Genomic DNA, 26157 nt, shown 5'->3' with positions numbered 1-26157 from the left:
AGCTTTGGTGTGGGATGCTGAGGTGCTTGGAGGTGTTGTGCTGGGAATTGGAGATGCTCAAGTGGACGATGACGTGGTCAGTCCAGGTGAGTTCAGTCACATGGGTGAAATTGATTCTGTCACTAGAAGTGAAGCTGGTGTCCAGTGTGTGTCCGGCTTTTTGCATGGGTTTGGTGACGAGGTGGGTGAGGCCGTTGTTGCTGAAGTTCTCTATGAGGGAAGTGGAGGTGGAGTTGTTGGGGTCGTTAAGATGGAATTTGAGATCGCCAAGTAGGATGTAGTGGAGGGAGTCGATGGAAGGGGGGGGGCGATGAGGTTGGCGATGGTGTCGCTGAAGGCTGGGCATGGTGCAGGGGTCTGCATGCGAGGGTGGCTCGCATCGTGGTGTTGGCATCGGTATAGAGTCAGAAGTTGAGGTGATCCATGAAGGGCGTTGGGTCGTGGTCGGTGATGATACATTGGATGATTTCCTTCAAGATGATGGCGATGCCTCCACCACGTTTGTTTGTGCGGTCTTGGTGTATCATCTTGTAGCCGTAAGGGGTGGCCATGGCAATGTCGGGGTTTGAGGAGGGTGTTAGCCATGTTTCAGTGATGAAGGTAACGTCCGGGTCATTGGTGGTGATAGTGTCCCAGATTTCCATGGTGTGTTTGCATAAGGAGCGGGCGTTTAGCAGGATGCACTGGAGTGGTGCTTGGTTATTCTTAGTCTTCTGTCTGGGTACAGTGCAGGCGTTAGTGTGTGCAGATGGGCCCCTGTTGCAGGAGAAACTGCAGTGTAGGGAGGTGAAGGAGCTTTTGTTTGAGCATGGGGAGGCCATAAAGCAGCTTTTTATAGGGTGTCTGACGTTCAAGTCCTGGAACTCCTCAATGGAGTAGCGGGGTGGGAGAACTAGGGGTCCCGGCGCTAGGCACAGTCCACGCATGAACGGGTGCAGACAGGCTTGCCTTTGGTGCACCGGCGGCTCAGCCGTGCTGTGGCCTCCATTATATGTCCTGAGAGGTGGGAGGATCCGGGGTAGGAGGCAGGAGAGCACAGTGGCACAAAGGAGGAGTCATTAGGGAGTGAGCAGACGCAATGAGGCTCAGGAATGCAGGAGGCACTGCCGCAATCAGGCTCAGGAATGCGGGCGCAGCTGTCACAATCAGGCTCAGGAATGCAGGCGGAGCTGTCACAATCAGGCTCAGGAATGCGGGCGGAGCTGTGACAATCAGGCTCAGGGATGCAGGCAGAGATGTAGCAATCAGGCTCATGAATCCAGGTGGAGCTGTCGCAAACAGGCTCGGGAATGCATGCAGAGCTGTTGCAATCAGGCTCCGGTATGCAGGTGGAGCTTCAGCAATCAGGCTCAGGTATGCGGGCAGAGCTGTCGGTGGGAGGCAGGAGGGCTGTGGAGTGGCTGTGGAGCTGTGACTGGCCCAATGGGTCAGTCACTTCTGACCAAGGTAGCTGTTTCTTCGGACCTTCCTGGACCCTTTTACTGGCTCCACTTTGACCAAAGTGTTCTAGAAAAAGGTTTTTAAGTGTCACATTTGTTGAATTTGCCACTACTTGTTTGAGGGTAAGTGAAAAGCTGTGATTTACTGTTTCTTTAAACATCTATATCCATGGAACCCTCTGATGGTTCTGTTTCGTTTTGGTGTTTATAAATTCATAGAAAATATAACTTATTTGTATAGACTGGTGTTGGATTTCTTTCTTATTTGGTTGTTTTGCTGCAGTTTAAATGATTCACACTTGTTACTTTGCTGAAGCCTGACTGCTCGAATCCACAGCTGCGCAGGGTTGAGCTAAGGTTTGACAAATAAAGCCTGACTGATCCTGGAAGGGTTGGCAGTGTATTAGACAGTGAGGTCTCACAACCACATCATATAATACATCCTATTTTCTCACAGATACAAAAGCATACACACTTCACTGAGCTATGGTTGTTGGGTACCACTATAGAATTAAAGGTATCACTGCCTAAAAACAGCCTAATGCCATAAAGATAGGTGTCCCACCACATATGAAAAGCCCAAAAACCAGTCAAAGAACTAGGAGCCTACCCAATTCTGTTTTGGGTACTCTTGCTGTTTCAGGGGTGTTGTATCTTGGTCTGACCTTAATAGAAACCCATTTGTGTTTCCCAGAGAGTAGTCTGTGGATAACAAAGGACACTGTATGTTCCCTTACATTCTCAGAGTTGATCAAATACTGTTCCAACTCCCCTGTAGGAAGCATCCATTTGTACATTGAGGGGTTGACCACAGTCACACAGTGTTGTGTGATGCCTTCTTCTAGTCATCACATGCCTTCCTCTACTCCTCAGGTCAAATAACCTTTTCGAGCTGTATCTTGGAGTTCAAAGATGTCAAGAGGGCAACTGAGATCCCATTGATAACTCCACAAATCCTGTAACACTAGGAGGGAGAGGTTCAAGTCGGCTTATACTGATTAGCGGTAAAAAAAAAGATAATGCCAGTTTTAGATACCATGTGCAAACAGTGGCAAAGGGCTAAAATGGTAACATTTTCTTAGCCTGAGAATATCATACGGTCTCAGAATTGACAGGCAGGTGCTGGAATATTCTCACAGTAAACCTGGGCTACTCACCGAAATAAGGCTCGTTCTGACAGCCTTTGATCTTCACGCCCTTGGGTCCGGTCTCAATCAGAAAGTGTCGAACAAGCTGCTCTGTTGGATCACCTGAAACAGCAGTCAAAATGCCAGCCACATTAAGAATAGTCCTTTAAGAGATCCGGTAGAATCGAGACACTGTATATTTACAATATGCATCTTCACAACACACACTTTGGCAACACACACCCTCACAACATAAATATTAGTTACTCGAAGTAGTGGTGGTCCAGCATGGGTCTAAAAGAGATTTACATGCTGGTAAAAATTCTGTCATCTAGGGGTTTAATTTAAAATGTTGAACTTGTTTTGTGTTAGAGCAAAATGAATCCGTCTAACCTTGACATTTCAGGCACACTATTCCACTACTTAATTATATCTTTAAATTGTATTTTCACTGAATTATGATATATATAGAATGATATTTGTGTGGTGTGTGTAACTGTATAAATAAAAACACATTTCAATCTTCCTACATGAAGGGGAGGCAAGCGGTGTTATATGTGGTATAAGGTGCAAGGATATGATTACAGCTAACTTTTTTTTGCAACTTGAACCAGTACTTGTTGCAGACGCTGTTCATAGACTCTACAGCAGTGGTGTCCCCCTGAAAGCAGAAGAGGGTGTATTGTTGGTGTTTTTATGCAGATTTCTTAGTGTTGTCTGCCATACTATTTCTCCTGGCTACACACGAGTACCCAAATAAAATGGCCTGTGAAAAACAGCAAAAGCCCCATGTACATGCTTTGCATATGCCTTGCAAAAATATATATTTACGCGGAAACCAGGCTGTTTGTTAGCTAATATGTGCCTTATCCAAGTTATATACTGATGTTCCCTTAATGTTCAATGTCCGAAGTAGCCTTTGTCCAGAAAGGGGCTCAAGAAAGTTTCTTGGGTGTGTTCTTTGAAATATCCGATCCTTATGTACATGTATATTTAAAGATTGCTCGGCTGAGAAAGTCTGTAACCTTCTTACTCGTCTGAGAGATATGGTAATAATTAAAAAAGCAACTTTGATAAACAACTCTCGGAGGCAGCATTTGTGCATTGGTTAAATAAGCTGTTTTTGGTAACAACAAATTAAAACCTCACATTGATAGTGGTAGGCTAATAGGTTGAATCATTCTCTTTGGACGTACACCACAGACCTGAAACCTGGGATCCTCAATTGGATTTGATGTAGTCCTTATTTAGGCAGCTTAAACTACCCAGAATATAATTTACAGTTCTGAAGCTAAAATCTGTGGTTAAAAATGGCAATGTAAAATGTCTTGCACGAATGTCCTCAAAGGTGGAATAAGTTTGTCGATATGCCATACAGCAAATTCTTTACATTTTCTGCACAACATAACTTTGTTATAAAATGCTTCTCCTCTTAAGGACAATCGAGCATCACTGAGACAGCACAAATAGCAATATTCGGAGACTTTCAGGGGAATGCCATTAAATTCAGTGAGTGGATTCAGTGAGTTATATTGTTCTGTAACACACTGTCAGCAAAGTTTGATGTACAGCAGTGTCCATTACATATTTATGAACATTTCCATCAAATGGGAGAACCATATCTGTCTGTCCCCATGAGGGTGCAACGAGTATCATATTCCTTGCAAATGTTTTTTCACAATTTTTGAATGTAGTAAATTGATGCAAAAATGTATACAATATCCCATTATAGTTTTTCAACAGTACTTTTCCTCTAGATTGACAGTATGGATGCTAGGATGTGGAGGACATTTTCCGTTTCTTACATTTACGAATAGACCTATGAAAGTTGTGGTCCATTGGTTTATGACCTCATCAGGAACTTTGTGGTCTATTTACTACTGAACTGCCTGCAATTTAAGAGTGTCTGAGAGATCGGTGTGAACCCCTGTTAGCTGGTTAGCTGTTATGTGAATGTATCTCCGGTAAATGCGAAGCACATAATTTTTGTTCTATCTAAGATTTTGCAATTGGGCGCCTCTTTGTGTCCCTACATAATGCATTGTGGTAATGATGTTAGTGTGGATCTCTAATACTTTGTCCTACAGCTGTCTTTGGAATGCTTGCCAGTCCTACTGTTTTCAGGTCTAGCACATTGATGAGATGGTTGGCGTTGCCTGGAGTTTACTTCTTTTGTAGGTCATGGGCATTAGGTGTCCTCTGCACCAAGTGCAGAATGAGTCTATAGGCCAGAGTTTGCAAAGGTTTGTCTTTTTCACAAATTCCTTGGTATCCACCACTCCACAATACTTCCACTCTTCTAAGTGGCAACCACTAACCACTAGACACCCTCTGATCCATCTGTTCGACAGCCACCAGGTCTTACCAGGCTCTTACTATTGTGACCATTTCCAGTAAAGGAACTATGTAGAACATACCCAAGTCTGTTCATATGAAAGGTACGTCTATTGCTTTGGTGTACAGCAGAGTTGTTAGTTCTAAAAACACATGGAAGTTTCCTATACTTTACGGCGTGTACCTCGGAAAGTGGTTGTTTGGCTTTGTCAAATGTTTTATGCAGTAGCCCTAAGCTATGGTATTCAGCACCCATTTGAATGAGATTACAGTATTCTAGATGAGACCGCAAATCCTCTATCTTCCCTCGATTAGCATGCTGAAATCAGGGGAATAGTGGAGCTGTCACTGTTTGCTGGTCATGCCATGGAATCGATTTCATGAGAAGGCCTTGTGAGTCCCACGTAGTTATAAGACTGCGATGTTACCCTGCCTAGGTTGTCTTGTTTCTAGAATGCCTTTACACAGTGGTGATCGTTGTTGTATGTTGAATGGGCCAAAGAGACTTTGCTGTGTCTGTCTTCTTAAAAGTGTGGCTGTAATACTTTTAACTGCAATTCGCCGTCTTGGAACACTTCTGAGTGGTTTTCTGTTGACAACTGTGCTAAACTTGGGTGATGCTGCAAGTAGAAGGCGCCTCAAGGGAAACAGGCCACTGGTTTAATTCTTTCCGTTACAGCAAGTCACAACTATGAATTGTCAACTGTGCAATCTCCCACTTAAGCATGTGTCACTGGACTCCCTGCTTCCCCTATGTTAAATGTTTATCTCAAGACAAGTATGATCTGCTGTGGTAATGTGGTGTGCAATCCCATACAAAGATGGTTAGTTAACTTTTGGGAGAAGAAGTCATACATTTCTCTGTTTTAGAAGTCATTTAATTTTTCACGGAAGTCTAAATAATACCACCATTACAATTTGAAGCAATAGTGAATTAAATTAATACAAATCCTGACTGCCAGTTTCCTCCATCACTAATATTTTGTGTAACTGAATGCTCCATCGCTATTGCTCAATTACTCAGTGCTCCAAAAGCTTCCCGTCACTGAACACTCCCACTCACTAAATGTTCCCCCAACATCCACATCACAAAAAGCCTACAATCCAAGAGCACTTTTAATACTTACCTTCCGTTCAGGTTCCAAGTGCTGGAATACTGCATATTGCGTGACTTTTTCTGTTTAACAGGATTTTTCCTTCTTGTTTTCATACAAAAGCTCCGTCGTTTGCACCCAAATTCACTGCACAGCACAATCATGGCTGAAAAACTACCACCTCTTCACCGACTAACTCACCTACGGATCTCTGCCTTTCTCTGGACAGGCACTTACCTTTGCATGGCAGAGCGATGGCGTTGGGTGGGGGAGTTGCCACCTTCAGAGCAAGTCCGTAAGCCCCCTGGAAGGAGTTGCTGTCCCGGATCAAGAAAAATCCTGGCTCCTTGTCTTTCAGCAGAGCTATGGCTAATGGGGAGAAAAGGAGCTGAGTAACTGAAACCTTCCAAGAACGGATACACAGAGTTGGTACATCCATTTCCCTACCCGCTTTATCTACGAGCCCAGAAAGGCATCAGTCTTCAACCTTCATATACCTTTTCACCCAGTATCATCACTTTCAAGTGCTATTGGAAATCACTGGTTCCGGACACATTTCAGAGGAGACATTACAACGAGACAAAACACCCCTACCTCAAAACGGACCCAGCCACACTGTGCATGCCTCAAACACCTGTAGACGCATGCCTAACTGGAGAACACAGCATCGGCACATAGAAGAAAATAGCTATAAACCTGACACTGTTCCTAGCCCATGGGGTCATAGCAAATTCCATCTTCACATTTTAGATGGCTTCCAGTTTCCTTGTTTAAGGCTAATATTAAATTAGGTTTGGAGTCCTGTTTGGCTGAGAGAGGATCTCTGAGTTTGAGAACTTTTGTTTTACAGTCTTGCCATTGCCAATCAGTCTGTTCATTGGCCTACATTATTTGTATTGCCCTCTGGCCATAACTGGTGTCGAAGGACAGGCCAATTTCCAATTGGCTCGATGTTATGGGGATTCCTAGAAACAGTCCTCGCCCCAGAGGGTGTTTGAACAAACACATTAAAATAATTAAAAACTATATATTTAACCACGATATTAGTGGAAACGATATTGAAAACATCAGTATTATTTACATTACTTACTTCAAAAAATGATATTCTTGTCAACCGTACTTGTGCATCACGATATATGTGTGTCACAATATTACATTTCTTATATTTCTGTCCCTTGATATATTTAAAACAATATTTTGTTGAAACACCCTCAAGGGTAAGTTTTTCCCGATATTTTTGTACTTACCATTATAACTATAGGAGCACAATATTGTGGCAAAACATATATTCTTGACACAATATTACTGTCAACCACATTGTTTACAACAATATTGTGTCAGTGATCCCTCCAGAGCTGAGTTACTTACTGTGTGAGTGATAAGAAAGTGGATGAAGGAATCAGAAGGGAAGCCATAACTGAATGAATGTGAGCCTTAACCAGGGCAACTGGAATGATGTGATTCCCCGGCCATGGTTGCATAAATATAAATAAACTGCATACGATCTGCTACATAGCTTACAGAATTTCTGAATGCTGAAGAGGACTGACTGCTCTTGATATGTAGAGTTAGCATTTTCCAGAGTTGAAGTTGTATGGCATTTGAATTAAGGTGAACGGGTATCTTTCATATTTGTGACAGAGTACCTGTCTGCACACTCTAAATCAGAATTTAAGTCTTTCTGTGCCAAGATGAGGTCTGGTGTCTGATTAATGGAGTGGGCAGCCCCCTGAATAATTTGGAAGACCCAAAAGGGTGAAACAGTTTTGACAGACGTCCTATACCAGTGAATCACTGGCGTTGTGGATGCATAGGTTAATATCCCCAGAGATTATCAAACTGGGGTAAACAAGAGTTGTAATCAACTTTTTTCATTACTTAGGGGATGGAAAATAAGGAAAAGGTGGAGAGCCAGCAGCACTGTAGGGCCGCAAAGGCTTCTTCCAGAGTTTTAGATGTATTGTTACATTGCAGATGTTCCCTGAGGGCGTGGTTAAATTAAATTATTTCAAAGTTTTCACACTCAAACACAGCACCTAAAACGCAAAGGCCTACATCGAGACCCTGTGACTCACAGCATACTATCCTAAAGACAGACAGACAAAAACACACACACAAACACACACCCTATACCTGTTTTTGGACAAAGCTACAAGTAAACAGCTGTCCACAAGCAAAGAAACATATCCCAAGTCACAGCTTGACTCATACATAGCCAAACAAGCCTCATAGTTAAGAGCTTTGGCAGCACGGATCTTTTCATGGGCACAGCCACAAACAGATACTCTGAACCTTAAATGTGTCTGCCATAAACACAGATGAAAACAAAATAGCTCCATACAACAAAAGAACCTGTCACAGACACAGAGCTCTGCAAAGACCAGAATCTGGCCTCATAAGCATAACTAACACTAGACATGTCAAACTACTCAAATAAACACACATATTTGAAGAGAGGCATACAAAACACACAAAGATAAATCCAGAACTAATCTGCACACCAAACTGCCAGGACCATCGGGACATCTGTAGTGCTGTGCAAATTACCATTTAATTTCATTTTCATTCCACATACACACATTACCTTGATCACGTGAGATGTTTGATTTGTACCAAAATTTGGACGTGTCTTGGACAAACTTGACATTCAGCTGGTTTTCCCTCTGCACATCTGGAAATAGAACACAAAGTTATTATTGTATAATATACAAAATATGGATAATCTGAGCTCAGAATACGAACATCACTGAGACATCTTGATGAAAAATCTATGGCACTGTGTTCCCGCATGACCCTCCCCAGCGAACTGACCAGTTTTTCAATGTTGCAATTGGCTTTGCCCTGAAGAAGCGTTTTTTTCTGTGAAACACGTGCTGGCTACTTCAGTGCTAGGATCGCGGTGCTAGGATGGCGACCACAATAGGAAGCTGATTGAACTCCACGTGTACGGATAGCTAATCATTTTAGAATCCGAATGGATGTAATTTATGGACAAATTGGAATACTGTGTTGATCCTGTTGGAATCAGGGATTTGACTTGGAAACAATTTGTGTGATTTGATATATTATGAATGGTTACATGTATATTTATCTATATGAATAGAATAGAATGATACAGAAATATTTAACTAGATTTTCTGTTTTGTGGTAGATTTTGTTCTACATATTTGTTATTCATTTATTGATTTTGATCCCCCACGATCCCTTTGGAAATACAAAGTTAACATTACTCATAATTTCAACTACTGAGCCCTTACACCTTCAGCCAAACATATGTGGTGTCCAGTAAATGAACGCTACCAAACAAGGTGCATGCTACTTTCACTACAAAAGAGAATGAAAGCGGAGTTACTATCAGCTCCCAGGCTCTGCCCTCATCATGTCCACACAGCTCCTTTCACCTCAGCCTCCCCCCTTTCTTCTAACTGTGATGGTGAGTAAACTGTACCCTGTTTGTGACAGTAATTGAATACATAATTTATGCTGGCTGTTGCAGGTGGTGGGCAAGAGTTCTCTTTTTTCGGGAGAGGCACTTATTTTTGCATCATCATACTTTGACCCAGAGCAAGCAAGGGAAAGTAAGAAAAGGCAGAAAGAAGAATTAAGCGAAAGTTAGGAAAACAGTGGTGAGGGAGAAAGTGTGATAAAAAGAATATACAAGACTGAGATAAAGGCACAAGAAGTGGAAGGAGGTGGAAGACGTAGGCACGAGGAGGAAGTAATACTAGGCAGCAGTGGCATTCAGCAATCCCAGTGTTAAGCAGCAGCCTCCTAGAAAAATCCAAGCCCCTGCACTATTTTATTTTACTAATTAAGCACTGCAGGAATTGTTACAAACTAAAATTAGGGATCATTTTAAAATGTAACAATATTTCATATGCTGTGTAGGAAAGTCACTCTTTTGGCACGATTACCCACACTTTCTGCCTGCTATCAGTGTGCTTGGACTGTCTTCCCTGGGATTCTGCTAACCAGGACCCAAGTGATTGTGCTCTCTCCCTCTAAATTTGGTTACTTAGGACCCGAGTACACTCTAGGAAAGTACCCTGTTTTTGGCATGGTTACCCTCACTTTTTGCATGCTATCAGTTTGCTTAGACTGCTTTCACTGGGACCCTGCTTACCAGGACCCTAGTGATTGGGCTCTCTCCCTCTAAATTTAGTCACCTAGGACTTTGTACACTCCACAATTGACATACTGGTGCCCCCTTACGAGTCCCTAGTGTAGGAAGCTGGCCTGGTGTGTGTGGTGAGCACCTATGGTATTATCACCTTATATCAGGTCCAGGTATCCCCTATTAGTGAAGTGTATGCGGTGTCTAGGAAGCCAGGGCTCGAGAGGTAGCTGTGGATGAGCAGCCAAGACTTATCTAGGAGACATGCAAACTTATGCACTACCACAATAGTCACACAGTACTTACACACATGAAAGAACGACACAGTGCTACAAAAATAAAGGTACTTTATTATGGTAACACAAATACTAGAATACCAATAGGCAGTCCCCCAACTGAGGTAAGTAAACACACTAATTGTATACGCATTAGCAGTCAGTAAAGAGCATAGAAGCAACAAGTATGGGCAATAGTAATAGAAAACAGTGTAGCCCACAGGGAAAGGCCAAACCATATGCTAAATAAGTGGAATGTGAAATACAGTCCCCCACCCAAGGATATGGAATTGTTAGTGGTTAGCTGAAGAAACTAGGAACCCCAGGAGGTGAGTACCAGTGTGACCCCCAGTGACCAGAAGAGCAGAGGTAAGTACCTGGTTTTCCCCCAAACCAACAGGAGGACCTAGGAAAAGGTTTCTGCAAGACCCAGACCAAACTGGAAGAACCCAAAGGTGGATTCTGGCAGATGAGGACCTGCATAGGAAGGGGACCAAGTCCAGTTTGTGATGGAGTGTCTGGTTGTGGCAGGAGCCTCGATCCACCCTTTTGTGGATGCAGGACTAGGTTGACAAGGGATGAAAGAGACCATCTGTGCAGCACCAGAGATGAGGAGGAGTCCCTGAAGCAATGCAGATGGTGTCGCACATTGGCTGTCAGGTTGCAGTGGCTCAGTGGTGCTGGATAACCAACAAGCCTCGGCAAATGCAAAAGAAGAAGACGAATTGTAAGGCTGAAGAGGACCAGCAAGTCCCAGGGGGCTCGGCCCAAGGAGGGGAGTCCAGGGTGACCCTCAGCAGTCGGAAGAGTCACCAGAAGAGGATACAGCCCCCACAGGCAAACCCATTGGCAGCTGGAACAGCAAGTCTCAGTGAGGCCCTCTCAGCACACCTGAAGAGGAGTCCCACGTAGCTAGAGCAGCAGAGAGGAGACTGTGCTTTGCAGGAGGAAGTGTTGGGGGCCGGGGATACACAAAGCCTGAAGATTCCTTGGAGCAGGAGCAAACAAGCCTTGGTAGCTGCAAGATCTGTGGTGCACATGGGTACTGTCTGGCAAGGAGAGGCAAGGGCTTACTGTCTTCCAAGTTGGACAGCTGGCAGAGTGGACCAAGGGGTCCACTCCAGACCACCACCTGTGATGCAGGATCCATGCAGTTCCGGAGGAGAGCAGATCCACGCAGCCGGTCGTCGTTGCAGTTGGTGCCTGCAGCTGCAGGGGAGTGATTCCTTCACTCTAAGGGAGATTCCTTCTTACCTCTTGGTGCACGCTGGAGTCTTGTCGACCTCAGGGGATGCACAGCTGGGGAAATGTTGCAGTTGCTGGAAGGAGCTGGAGAAACAATGTTGCGAAAAGGAGTTGTTGCTGGAGTTGCGGATTGTTGGTTCCTGAAGAGTCCAGTTGCGGTTCCAGCCAGAAGATGAAGTAAACAATGCAGAGGAGTCCTGGTGGAATCGTGCACCTTGAATTTGAGGACCCACCCAAGAGGGAGGCGCTAAATAGCCCAGGAAGGGGGATTGGTCACCTAGCAAGGTGACCACCTATCAGGAGGGGGCTGTGACGTCACCTGCCTCAACTGGCCACTAAGAGGCTCCCAGGGGCCACTGCCCATCTTGGATTCAAGATGGCAGGATCAGGTGCCCACCTGGATGAGCTCTGTGCACCACCCCTGGGGTGGTGATGGACAGGGGAGTGATCACTCCCCTTTCCTTTGTCCAGTTTCACACCAGAACAGGGACAGGGAGTCCCTGGACTGGAGCAAACTGGTTTATGCAAGGAGGACACCAAATGTGCTACTCAGACCATACAGGTGGCTTGGGGAGGTTACCCCTCCCAAGCCATGTAACACCTATTTTGAAGGGGAGAGGGTGTTGCCTCCCTCTCCCACAGGAAATCCTTTGTTCTGCCTTACCCTGCTTGAGCTAGTCAAGCAGCAGGAGGGCTTAACCTTGTCTGTGGGGTGGTAGCAACTCGGGCAGCCCGGAAAACCCCAGAAGACTTGTAGAAGCAATACTGGGGGGTCCTCAAAGGAGCCCCCAAAGTGCATGGAATCATAAAACCAATACTGGCAACAGTATTGGGGTATGGTTCTGACATGTTTGATACCAAACATGCCCAGGTTCGGAGTTACCATTATGTAGCTGGACACAGGTAGTGGGTGATCTGTGTCCAGTACACTGTGAAAATGGCTTCCCCGCACTCACAAAGTCCAGTGCAATGGAACTGGAGCTCGTAGCGGCACCACTGCTCATGCAAGGGTGCCGTCACACACAGTTACCTGCACCCTGCCCTCTCGGCTAGGAGGGCCTACAATAGAGGTGATTTACTGTGACCTGGTGCAGTGACCTGTGAAGAAAAGGTGCGTGCACTGTTTCCCGCCCAATTCCGGCCCTCCTCTATGCGGACGACAATGTGCTTATGGCCCGTACCCCCATTGGACTGCAACGGTTGGTGACCACATTTGTGAACTTTCTTATTTAGTGTAGGAAAAGGCCAGTGAAATGTAGGAACTTGATCACTGAAAGTACTAGTATTGACTTTACATGATTGTATTTGGGCATAATGTTTGATCAGGGGGTGGTTGGGGGCGGGCCATTAACACTAGGAAGCTCCACTTAAGCAAATCGTTATAGCACTATGTAATTTTCCTAGGATACTGGGAAGGAATTCTGCGGAGGAGTTATCAACTATTTACAACTCGAAATGTGTATCAACAGCAATAAATAGGGATGGGATGTGGGGGCATTCTGACTGCCAATTGTTGCAAGTGACTGAGCATGCTTTTTTGAGATATCTACTTACAGTGCCCGATAGTTGCTCAACCTATATGTGCAATACTGAATTGAGTCTTTCCTTCTTAAATGGCTTAGTCAAAAATACAACCTATCTTACATAGGCTTAAGATTTGGACAACAGAGCAAGCTGCCCTTAATCTCGAGATTGTGATGGACTGCCTGATGTCAGACGTGGCATTTCAGCTGACATGGCTGAAGTATGTGAAAAATGTTATGAGCGATTTGGGGCATCAAGATTATTTTGACCAACTAGAGATTTTAATGAATATTAGTAGAAACCAACTTAAAGCAGATTGTTTGGCCTTATACGAGGATCAAAGGTTGTCTTGTGAGGTGATGAAATCTCGTGTCCATAGGCATTTAATTACACTGGTTACGTTTGACTTACAACCATATTTAAAATATGTACATAACGCTCAACATAGATTCATTATAACTCGTTTTAGGCTGGACATATTTCACCATCTAATTAGTTTTTCGGTGACTAATAATTGGTCCATGAATTTATCCAATTGCCCCTGTGATCATGCCTCAAAACACAGCACCATGCATAGTTTGTTATTTTGTAAATACTATGAAGATGTAAGGAAGCAATGGATTCTGCCAATTCTGAAGTATTATGGTTTTATGCAATGCAGACCTGCAAATTTGTTTTTACAATTGTTACCAAATATTGATATATGTTATAGTATGGCGAGGTTTCTGTGGGCAGTGATCAATCGTAGAAACTTACTGATGGTTTTATAGCATTATTATAATGAATTATCACTTTTTTTAGTATTAATGTATATAATGTCTTGACTCATGTATTTGGATTTTTATGACTTTATGACTGTATACTTTTATGATTTTATAGTAAGAAATTAAATAAGTCTTTCTTTTGATTTGATGTGCCAACTAAATTTAGGGAACAGAACACGGACACTGGGGTCCTGGTTAACAGGATCCCAATGTACTACAGTCAAAACACACAGACACCAGGCAAAAAGTGGGGGTAACTATGTCAGAAAGATCCTACTTTCCTACATGTGGTCTTTAATTTCTATTGATTAAAAACAAGGTTACATGTGCCAGAAAGCAAATGATAAAACCCCAGGTTTGGTAGGCAAACATATGTGTTTCTAGGGGGTGTCAGTGATGCTGAGGTGCACATAAATCAGAAATAGGAATTATTTTAATTCCCCAAGTATACAACAAAAGAAAACACATTCAGGAGATCTTTTCAGTATCAGTATAGCTATTAAGGCTGTGTTTAAGGGGATTATGCGATAACACAAAGATGACATTGTTTTATGATTAAATAACACCTCTCCCTCACCTCTAAGCCATGCTGCGATGAAAAGCAGAGAAAGGCTGCTGAGCTTGGGTTTTGGCAGAGACTCCCCACCTATGCTCCTGCACTCCTCTTAAATCCTGCTGTGATGCATAAAGAGGCGCGTCTGTACGTCCTCAGGGTCAACTCCTGTCTACAGTGTGATTGTCCAAGACAGGGTCAGTGGAAATGTGAATATGCAAATTAGTTAAAAGGCTGTGTACGCTCACATTCCCACCAATCCTCTTTTGCCGAATGCAAAGTAGTCAAAAGTTATCCCTGTTGATGCACTGAGACACTTCATTATGCAGCACAGCAGTCTGCATGAGGAGTGAAGCAGCCAGCCTCTGTAAAAACGGGCTCGTCCTTACAAAACGTGGGCTGTCCCAGGAATTCCAGGACGTGCAGTGACGCCCACTGTAAACTAACAATATGTCTTGCAAGAAAACTAAAAACACAGAGACAAGACGAGTGCAGCTGAGATGGCTCTTTTCAGGATACTGTTTACTTTTCAGAGTTGAAGGGAGCCAGTGGTGTTTTCAGAACTGCTTTAGGAACTTCTGAGGGTTTGTGGACTTCTATTGGGCGAAGGCCCGCGACCGAAGGGAGCTCAGGAGGGCCCGGAGCGGAAACCACACGCGGCCCTGAGCAAACAAAGCGCCAAAAATGGCGTGCAACGTCACAATAGAAAATAGGGGTACCGGAAGCCCCCCGCGAGCACCCCACCATTTCCGGCCAAGAACGCAAAACGGACGTTCTGGCGGAAACAGAAAGGGGAGACAGGAAATAAAACAACTAAACCAATGGGGGTGCAAGCATTTTTTGAATCGCGCACCCCCCCCCACCCCCATGGGCCCGGAGGGCAGAAATGGGGGATAAAAGGCTGCCCGGCTCCAAGTACCCACAAAAGTTGCAGGAGACCGGGCAGCAGGAGAGAAGAAGACACCCACCCACCCACACCTAAACATCAGGCTCCCAGAGCGTCGCAGACTGGGAATAAGGACAACAGACGGTAGCAGTATACGGCGGAAAGGAGAGATAAACAAGAACTACAAAGGCCACACCCCACGCAGCGGGGTGGCAGGGCTACTTACCTTGGGATGCCTCACGGCAGGGTAAGGAAGCCAGCGGAGGTACTCGAAAACACGGCACTCGCAGCCCGGGTCCGCCAGAGAGCGGGACACAAGGACTAAACAAAGGTAGCGAGTTAAGCCTAAAGAAACGAGTACCTTCCTACTGGAAAAAAAGGAATAACGGCTAAAGACCAAACGGGAGATTGATTGAAAACAAAGGAACGACGGCATGTAACAAAGAAGTCATTGTTAAGCGGAAAGGCGAAGTGAGGTACGACACAAATGTACCAAGCTGAACCACAAACATGGCAATGTATCGCTCGCAACAACTTGATAGAATGATTTATGGCCCTCATAAAAGCAGGGCGGGCATGCTGTAAACTAACTGTTCAATAAACTGCGGCCAAAAGATTTCCAAACACATACCAACTCCAGTGTTATCATTTGCGGGTATGGGCCGTATGGAGGGGTTTAAGAGGAGGGTCAAACATTGCTTAACGTTTGAAGGCTTTTCGGGCATATCCTGCTAACGATGCCGACGGGATAGACAAGTGAGGCTTTCTTCATAAGGCCGTTTTAAGATCATCCACTAGGTGGCAGGGAAAGCTCACCTGTGAATCTGAGAAAGACCCGAACTCCTATAGCAGGGTTCTTTTAACTGGGGAGTAGCCCCCCTTTGGGGAGCTCAAGTGATTGGGGGCGTGGGGTGGCACAAGATGGGAGTGTGTGTCAAAAGGGAAGGGATTCCAAATACTCTTCAAAACCCCCACCCTACATCTAATAATCAGACTGGGAATACTTTAACACTTTAGCAAGGCCTGCCGGACCAGAAAAGTATGTTTGGCATCATGTATTTGATTGCATTTTTAAAACAGTAACATAACGTCTCTGCAGTGTTTAAACATTGACAATTTAATAGAGTAACTGTGTGGAATTCGTAGGTGGGGTCTGATATTTTTTTCCACGGGTTGCGGGGGAGTGGTATTAAAACGTTGGAAGACACTGCCATATAGTAAAGGAATCGACGCTCTGAGACAAAATACATTGACCACGGCCGCCCCACGGTGAAACAGCTCGAACAGCCAATCGCAGCACGCGGAGGCTTAAGATAACGGCTGAAGATACGGCGCCAGAGCTGAGCACTGGCTAGCAGAAATTTCACACATCTTTACTCGCAACAAAACATTTTGTACCCGCCGCATCATTTTACAACCATGCACATAGTTTATATTATTTTGGGGTCATGGCTGAGGCACGGGGAAGGCCAGAGTTTTACCAGCAGGCCGCGCTACAACTTAAACATAACGCGTCTGGGTGCTGTGCTAGATGCTGTTGGTGTATTTAGCCGGAAACCCAAGGCAGTTGACTGTCGGACTTGCGTGCCTGCCTGTGTTTTTGCATCTTAGCGCTACTACAGATGTTCACGGCTGCTTCTGGTTCCTGGTCTAGCACTGTTGGGGATTCTTGAGAACTTTATAGAGCCACGCTGACCGAAGCTCGGACATCTCGTTTGGTAAAACCTTTGTCGGTGGAGGAGGAGTGGGGCTCCAACCTCCTCTATTATTCATCAACTGCAGGGCTTACAGCAGTCCTAAGGGAAGCAGCAAGCATGCTTTGACTCTACAACCACCCTGCATACAGTCGCAAGCCACCTCGTTGGCGTCCACTGACCAAGGCATCTCTAAAACCATACATGACAGAATAAGTGCTAACACATTTCTTCCTTCAATCCAATCTGAAACTTAAACACTGGACTACGTGTAGTTCAAAACAAATAGAGATGAACAATTAGTTTGTAAACTTAACTAGTTCACAAACGTATTCCCTTTCTGAATGTTAAAACGTTTGTGGGGAGTAGGCAGTGATCAACGGCTCTGGCAACTCTCAAAGTTATTTTTCTCAAGTAAACTTTTGTTTTTAATTGCAGCCGTGATTCCTTCAAGAACAAGCATTGACAAAGGCAATAGGTCTCGCCTACACTCAAGCTATTGACTTTGCTGCTGTTCCACAGGGCTAAAAGTTAGTGGCATGGAGTGTTGTAGAGTGGAATGCTGAAGAGTGGAGTAGTGTTGTAGAGTGGAGCGGCAGAGGGTGTTTGTCTATTGGTTTCGCATAGTGTGGAGTCGGGCAGAGTGGCATACAGTGGAGTGGCATAGAGAAGAATGAACTGGTGTAGAGTGCAATAGTGTAGAGTGCTGCAGAGTATTTTGGCGTGAAGTACAGTGGCATAGAGTGGAGCAGCACAGAATGGAGTAGATTGGCATAGAGTAGATTGTTTCACAGTAGAGTGAAGTGGTGTGGAGTGGTGTAGAGTGGAGTGGTGCAGGGTTTAGTGCAGTTGAGTAGAGTGGCATAGAGTGTACTGGCATACAGTAAAGTGGTTTGGAGTGCAGTGGTGCAGAGTAGCAGAATAGATCAGACTGACGTACAGTGGACTGGGGTAGTGTGCCGGGGCATAGGGTTGAGTGTTACAAAGTAAAGTGCATTGGCATAGAGTGCATTGACATAGAGTGTAGTGGTGCAGTGTGCAGTTTTGCAGAGTAGATTGGTGTGGCCTAGACTGGAGTAGTGTAGAGTGCAGTGGCAAAGAGTGCATTGGTGTAGAGCAGAGTGGCGAAGAGTGCACTGGCAGAGAGTACAGTGGAACAGGGTAGAGTAGAGAGTCGTAGCATAAAGTGGCGTGACGTAGAATTGAGTGGTGCGGACTGCAGTGGCATGGATTTGTTCAAAGTGGAGTGGTGCACAGTAGAGTGCAGTGGTGTTGAGTAGAGTGGAACGGTATAGAGTGGAGTATTCATGTTGTGGCAGCACACTGCCATTACAGACAACACATTTGCAATTGAAATTATCATTACATTTGCACAGACATACAGTTTTACTAATAAAACTATACAGTACACAGGCGACAATGTGTGGAAATCGCATCACCTAATGTAATGATTTGATTTGATCACATGAAAGTATATGTTTTCAACACACTTCAGAAATAACAAAAATGTACTTCATTTGTGTTCCTAATTCTGATATACTTACACAGTTCATTTAAATGTTATTATGTGCCAGAAAAAAACTTTTTCCTACCCCCATATACAGCAAGATTGTCACATAAAGCCTCTCACTTTGAAGTCAGAGAAAGAAAAGTGAACAAGTGCCCTCATAAGACAGTGCCTGACATTTGACCTCGGTCTTTGAATGCACAGCTAATGTGACAAGATAAGCCACGATTTACAGGCCTGGTTACAGAAAAGGAGCACTTGGAAGGATACTGTAAATAAGGTTTGGGCAAGGGAAGGTACATACTAAAGCTGGACAGCGTAAAACCAATGAAGTCAGAAAATGGAAAGCAGGAAAATGTGAGTTACAAACAACAAAGAAAATGGCAAGCAACGGGTAGAATGCATTCATAGGTCAGCTTTCTGAATGTCCCCAAGATGTCTTTAGCAAACTAGACAGCTGTGTTGTCTGGTAGGCTGCGACCTAAAAATGGGGCTGCATAAAAAAAATAAAAGGTTGCTTTATTTAAAGGCAATCAAAGACACAGTGACTTGCTGGCCACCACCAAGTGAGAGCCTTCATTCCTTGTGAGTGTCAATTTGTGACCTTGCTCATTAATATTCTTGAGGTAAGTTGGTTTGCAACCCACTCCGAAAGGGAATTTTGAAAACTGACCTATTGGTACAAAGGAGGGTTTGCAAAATCCGAATTAGTGCTCAAACAGGAGCGTGCAATTTGTGGCCGCTTTTGTGCATTAATTCTTAGTAAATCTGGCCCATGGATTAAAAATAAACAAGTACAAAATTTTACGAATTTCATACCGAATGAAACCTATGTTTTTAAATACAACACATTAAAGTTTTTGGAATTAACTATCATTGATTGGTAAAAAGTTTCTAAAGGTTTAATTTTTTAACATTTTAAACATTCCCAGAACTTTGATCTTGGCCATTACTCTACCCTGCCATTTCTCCAACAGGTCACGGTCACATATACTATTTTAATTCTTGTCTAAAGTTCGATGCTAGACCCAGGTCATAACAGTGGTAGGTTTTGGTAGTCGTTATATTTCAGAACCGTTTTTCAACTATGTTTCAGCTTAGTGTTTTTCAAGATGTTTAAAAGTAGATGTGACTTATACTGAATATTTCCATCTATTTTCCTAATGCTGTTTTTAAGTCTGGCCTAGAAAACGCTATAGCTCTATCGCTATTCAAGTTATCCAAAATTCCAAAAGAATCATAATAAGAATACATTCATATCTTGATCCATACAGGGGCTTCGGTCAGACACCTTAATAAATTGGTCTGAGCAAGTGTCATAAAAATGTTGCTTTCGCCCAGCACAGCATAACGCATGGGGCATAGGGTCAGCCACCTTCATCCATTGGCTGTCTTGCACTGTAAGCGATGGCATTTTTTATGATAATAGGTGTACAGTCACGTGAAAAGGAGTGCACTTCAGTGCCAGGACTGGGGTGCCTGGGCTGCTAGACCACTCCTTTATTTTTTTCATTTTTTTCATTTTCTTACACTCTTGCCATTTGTTTGTGCATTGCATATTTTTGTAAACATAAACAGATTGAACGCTTGCCAAGGCTAGGTAATGCCTTTGTTATTCTTGTGTAGTGGAACCTAAAACAGGGGTGTAAGCCAGAGTAAGAGTTATGTGAGGCAGCTAGAGTCATGAGGTGGTTACATAAATAATAGCTGCTTTTCACTCTGCAAAGGTACAGGCATCAATTTTAAATAGCGGAGTCAATCAATCAAGACTGTCTACGCACCTGATGGCGGAGTTGAACACTCCAACAGGGAGAAGGTCACATGATGGGACGGACCTGGGCTCCGGGCCAGTGTTGAGGTCTTCTCCAACGCCCCCAAAGAGAGGGATCGGTCGTTAGACAAAGATGGGTGCCTCTTCTCAGGCAGTGGTGGCTGCGGTGGGACATCCATTGCACTGTTTTGCTGGATGGGGCCTCCTGTGCTGGGAGGTGGTGATTGGGGACTGCCAGTATAAAAAGCTGTGGTGATGGGAAAGGATGGCGTCGGTGAGGACGGTATGTCAGAGTTGCTTCCCATGGAGAATGGCATCTGAGCGCTCAGGGAACGAGGGGTGAGGGGCGAATCATCAGGGCTTCCACTGGGCTCTCGTGACACCCGCGATGCCTCAGGATTACCACTCCAAGGTCTGGTATTCTCAAGGGACAAAGGTTTGGCAGTCTTATCTGGAGATGGCTGATTATGTTGAAAGGTAACAGACGTGGGTCCGGCAATGGTCAGCTGACTGACTGATGCCAAAATGCCAGGGCTGCTGGGCTGTAAAATGGTTCTCTCTGAGCTGTGTTGAGGCTCAGTGCCTGTGTCTTTACTTAAACACCTGCTGGGACATGCATATGGCGAGGCAACACCGCAGCTGCTGGGTACATGCGTTGGACCCGACCCATTCATGTGAACAGTAGTCGGCAGAGCTGTTTCATGGATGGTCAGAAGCTTGGGTCTAGAGTGACATGATAGGGGTCCATTGGTTTCAGAGGGTGTCCGCTGAGCTGGGACTGCTCGACAGCTGCCAGGTGAGGGAAGCCTTGGAGAGCCCGACGTGTCATGTGGCGAGGGTGGAGATAGTGCCTCAGTGCCAGTCTGCAAGCAGGATGGCGACAGGGAGTCTGACGGGTGTCTGGGTCCATGCGGTGGTGAATGTGAATTGGTGCCACCCGTGCTATCACTTGGGGAAAAGAACGTTGCCTGCTGTGGATGCTCTGCCAGGCTAGAGACATTCAAGTAGGGATGTCCTCCAACTGCAGGCCTGGCCTTTTCTGCATTCGGTGTTAACTCCCGCACTGGACTGACCTTCAGCGATCCTTCCGGAAGGTGCGGGGCTCCGGGCCCCGTAGCAGAAGTCTCAGGACTGCAAAAAAGAAACACACATATGTATAAAGCAAAGGAAAACTGTATCTCAGTCCACCAGACCCAGGAGTGTATTTATCCCTGCAACTAAAACCAGGCCTGGAGCCCCCGCAACCTCTATGCTACACAATAAGCGTGTGCTGGATGCGAGAGAAAGTGGTGAATCACAAATCTGATTCTAAAACCCAGTGCACATCTCCAGCGCTTATTCCCCATTCTTCGACTGGATTCCTTGGCCCAATCCTCTGTTAACAAATCTCATTCCTGGTTCTCCTATCTAGTTCCTGTAACCATTCCTCCATCCACAATTCACGTTACTGGTTATTTCATCTGTATCTTGTGCCCATTCATCTATCAGCCATTAAGTAGTATTACTTTCTCATTACTCTTTCCTGTAATCTTCCTCCATCAGCTAATCGTATTCCTGGCTCTTATCCATTTCTTGTGTACCTTACTCCCTCCACCAATCATATTCCTGGCTCTCTCACATATTGTGTACCTTCCTCCCTCAAGTGACTGCATTCTTGGCTTTTTTACACCTTTAAATTCCTGGTTCGCTGAGTTGCTTGTAATTCAGGTCCTACTGTTCTTCATTCGAACACATCATATATGGTCACTTCTCACATTGCTTATCAGTATTATTTCTGAGTTCTGAAAAGGTTCCTTTTCTAAATCTGGTAGGCCTAATTCAATTTCTGAGGCTTGTTTTTTGTTCCTTTTTGTCCCTCAACCTCTCTAATTTCTAGCTCTTTTGTTTGCTTCCTGAATGTATCAGCCACAATTGTCTTTCTGCTTTATATTAGCACATCCAATTGCTCCGAATAACATTATCAAGGCGTATCGATGAGGGCAAGGAAGTGTGGCCAGTGAGAAAAAAAACATACTTGCGTCCTTGTAGGCAGCTGCTTCCCTAAGTACCATACAGCGGTGGTATATTTTTGAAGTAGATTGATCTAAACGCTCTCCTCTCTTTCCTGGCACTGGATCTTTTACTATTAGACTATTTCATTCTTAGTTTGCCTCTTGCTAAAGCTGAAGGCTTCAAGTGGACCAATGGGCATAGACTCGAACTTTCCTATTCACTGTGATTCCTCAGTGCGGCAGAATTACCAATTGCCAAATAGGACGAATGACCCTGCTGGCACCATCCATAGTGTCCACCCCTACATTCATATGTCATGTACGGCAACATGTGATGAGACTGTTACAATGGAAGTCATTTCAACTATGGATTTCATGATCTTGTTTCATCTGCATCACTTTCGTCTTTCTTCCCGATGACACCATTGCTATTCACCCTAGTTACCAGGAGGCTTAATTCAGCTAAAACTGAAATTCTTGTCTTTGGTAAACTTAGCTATCTAGAATCCCTCGCAGTGGACTGATGAACTGCCTACAACCCTGTGTTTTATCCTCTTGTAACCTAGGAGTTATTTTTGGCACCTCACTGTCCTTCACCCGGCATATTTCTGGAACAATTTCTACTTGCTTCAGTCTGTTAAACTCTTAATAAGATCTTTGCTTTCATTCCGGAGGATTATAAGAAAATTGTGATCCAAGCTTCCATGAGGTTTAGACTGAATTATTGTAACTTGTTACTTCTTTACCCCCCCAGCAACACAGATCCAATGTGTGCAACTTATCAAAATGCAGCTACCCAGCTGCTTTTGTAAATTCTGCCTTATATCTCCAAATCTCAAAAAACTCCATTGGTTGCCCATTGGAAGGAGGTGGCCCTTCAGGGCCCTCTGCCACTGGTCCTTGACGAACTCGGGCCCAGTGTATCACCAACAAAGTTTTAAGCACTATTACCCTTCACTTCTTCTGCGCTCCACATCAGCTAACCTGCTGCCCATCTCTTGTGTGAGGCATCAGAGACTTAGGGCCTGACTTAGAGTTTGGCGGATGGGGTTACTCCATCAGAATGATGGATATTCCGCCCACAGTATTACGATCCCGTTATATCCTATGGGAATCATAATACAGCAGATGGGATATCCGTCACGTTTGCGATGGAGTAACCAGTCCACCAAACTCTAAATTAGGCCCTTAGTGGTCAAGCTTTTGTTGTATCTTATAAAAAGAAAAACCGAGGTATTTTGTTATCACACAACCTCCTATGTGAAACACAAACACACAACTGATGCAATAACATGAAAGATTAAAAAAGAGAACCAGTCGTACTTAGAATCACAGAGAAAGCCTCACCCACATTATAGTGGCATGCCTCATCATAGGCTAACTCTTCCTACCCTAATAAGATAGTACGCAGGGTGGCCTCAACCTCAAAAGGATACAGAATAAATATTGCTGGATAAGCGAGAGAGCCAAATTACTAATAAGATAACCCCTATGAATACCCAAGGTACCAAGGGACAATTAAAAACCAAATAAACCATGAATACTGAGAATAAAGTATCAATCATCCGTTGTAAATGTCAACATGTTTCAGTCCCCAATGTTAGCAATAATAGGATCTCGGGTCTTCGTTAGGGCTAGTGGGATCCCTAATCTAAATATTATATGTGCCTATGTGTGAAGCTAAAAATCAATCTTATCTTACCAATGGGTCTAATGTCCTATTACCCAGACTTTGGGTTAAACAGATAAATTAGTCTCAGTGGAAGGGGACGCCTTCTGTAGTTACACATTCGTCAAGAAGTGAGTCCCACTGGCAATCCTGCAGGTGCTTCCAATGATAAAAAAACAGAAAAAAAGCTTTTAGTTACCTTACCGGCAAGGCATGGAAAGCTTTTTTTTCTCATTTGTGGTACCCGATGACTTACTTAAAATCTAGAAAAACTACTGAATATGCATCTTTTTGCCTCCTGTGATCCTTTATATAGTGTCTTTTTGCCCCTCCTACTCTTTCCTGTGTGGTATGAGCGCCAGGACGCCTATAAGGGTAACCGCTGTGCTTTATAAATATCTCTCATCCATCATTCAAAATCTGCTCTTCAAAACAACCTTTCTCCAAAACCTTTGATCCAAATCACTAGACGTAACATTGTGAAAACAGACCAACTCTGCCTTACCTAATCCACAGCAGCCTCACCATGTCTTGTGAAGCAGCCCCCCAGGGAAAGAATCCACACATTTTTTTAGGTTTGCTGCTGTGGACCGAATGCCCTGTTCTACCCAGCAGTAAGAACAATTGCATCCTACACTGCCAGCTGCTGCAATGTGTGATCGAAGTGTTGTGGGGGGGGAGGCCGGAATAGTTTTAAAGAAAATGTCACATCTAACAAAACAACTGCACGCTGAAAATTTTATGAAGCTCCCAAGTCACTCGAAATACTCCTCGTTTGTCCAGAGAGAACAGTCTTGTGCCGGTCACGAGTACATACATACCTGGGTGCACTGTGAACAGGGCTACTCGTGTGCACAGGCGTGGGTGGACCTGATGTATCGCTTGGAGGGGTGCAGACAGCCCGCCCCTCTCGGTGGTGGCAGTGTAGAGAGACCGGAGGCCCAGGGTCATCTCTCCAAGGGACCGTTTCACCAGAGGTTCGGACATCTGCAGGAATGACAAAAACAGGGCTAATCTGCATATGCTCTTGGTGGCGCTACTTTTGTGGAAAAACAAGGATTGCAACATCTAAAGCATTCAGCCTTTTCAAAACGCAGCTAGACTAATTCCTCTAAATACTTACACACATAGGCTGTTTGAAACCTCCACTTATCCTAGTCAATTGCTTAACCCTCCCTGCAACTACCCCAACACACAACCACACACCACAAGTCCAAGGATATGGAAAATCGTACTAGCTTGTAGCTTGTGTGTATTATAGATTGACATACTCTGCATAATTATCTCACCTCGTTGCTATGCTTGGAGTTGTATCTTGATTTTCATCTCAAGTGAGAACTGTGGACATTGACTACAGTCTTGTCTTAAACCTCTAACTGTGATGTTGCTCTAAAGTCCAAAATGCTTAAAGCTGTGGCCCCATCTGACTGCACGCTATCCTATCTGTATTTGACACAAGCAGGAAAATTCCTGTTATACGCCTAAATTTTCTTTCGCACTGTAGCTCTATTGCAGATTTTCATGCTGTGCATCAACATTACAGTGATGCTGCTTCTCCTAAAAATCAAGTGGGTGTGATGGTGAAATAGAAACAAACACGTTTCTCGTATTGTATGTTCCACCACTGCTTCATCTTGCAGAAATTGTTGGCGGTGATGATGTGTTAAAGTATCGATGGAACACCATGTAGCTGTTTTACATACTGTAGGAAGCTGGCCAGTGTGTGGTGGACACCTAGGGTGTTGCACCTTATACTGGGTCCAGGCAACCCTGATTAGATAGTGTTACAGTGTCTAGACAGCCAGTGGTCTCTAGGGTAGCTGTGGTGAGCAGCCAAGACTTATCTGGAAGGCTTGTGAAGCACTTGCAATTCACCAGTAGTCACACAGTAACTCATCACACATTAAAAGGAAACACACTGTGTTGCAAAATGAAAATGTCACTTACCCAGTGTACATCTGTTCGTGGCATCAGTCGCAGTAGATTCGCATGTTTTGCAATAGCTCGCCATCTGGTGTTGGGCCGGAGTGTTACAAGTTGTTTTTCTTCGAAGAAGTCTTTCAAGTCACGGGACCGAGTGACTCCTCCTTTTGTCTCCATTGCGCATGGGCGTCGACTCCATCTTCGATTGTTTTTCCCCGCAGAGGGTGAGGTAGGAGTTGAATTGTAG

General features: G+C 44.4%; 1 protein-coding gene across 6 annotated transcripts in view; it reads right to left on the bottom strand.

Moving 5' to 3' along the window:
* TNS2 (tensin 2) overlaps positions 1 to 26157 on the bottom strand; it is a 370478-nt gene that overhangs the window by 83903 nt on the left and 260418 nt on the right. For all 6 annotated transcript variants that reach the window (XM_069230717.1, XM_069230716.1, XM_069230718.1 and 3 more), the window contains 5 exons: positions 24809 to 24974; positions 20338 to 21458; positions 8579 to 8665; positions 6232 to 6363; positions 2597 to 2689 (listed from right to left, as the gene is read on the bottom strand). In XM_069230717.1, the coding sequence (XP_069086818.1) occupies positions 2597 to 2689; positions 6232 to 6363; positions 8579 to 8665; positions 20338 to 21458; positions 24809 to 24974 (1599 nt within the window). The remainder of the gene's footprint in view (positions 1 to 2596; positions 2690 to 6231; positions 6364 to 8578; positions 8666 to 20337; positions 21459 to 24808; positions 24975 to 26157) is intronic.

Source organism: Pleurodeles waltl, chromosome 4_2, assembly GCF_031143425.1.
Source record: "Pleurodeles waltl isolate 20211129_DDA chromosome 4_2, aPleWal1.hap1.20221129, whole genome shotgun sequence".
Lineage (NCBI taxonomy): Eukaryota > Metazoa > Chordata > Amphibia > Caudata > Salamandridae > Pleurodeles > Pleurodeles waltl.
Note: the sequence above shows the minus strand (reverse complement) of the source record. Positions and strands in the feature narration are given on the sequence as shown.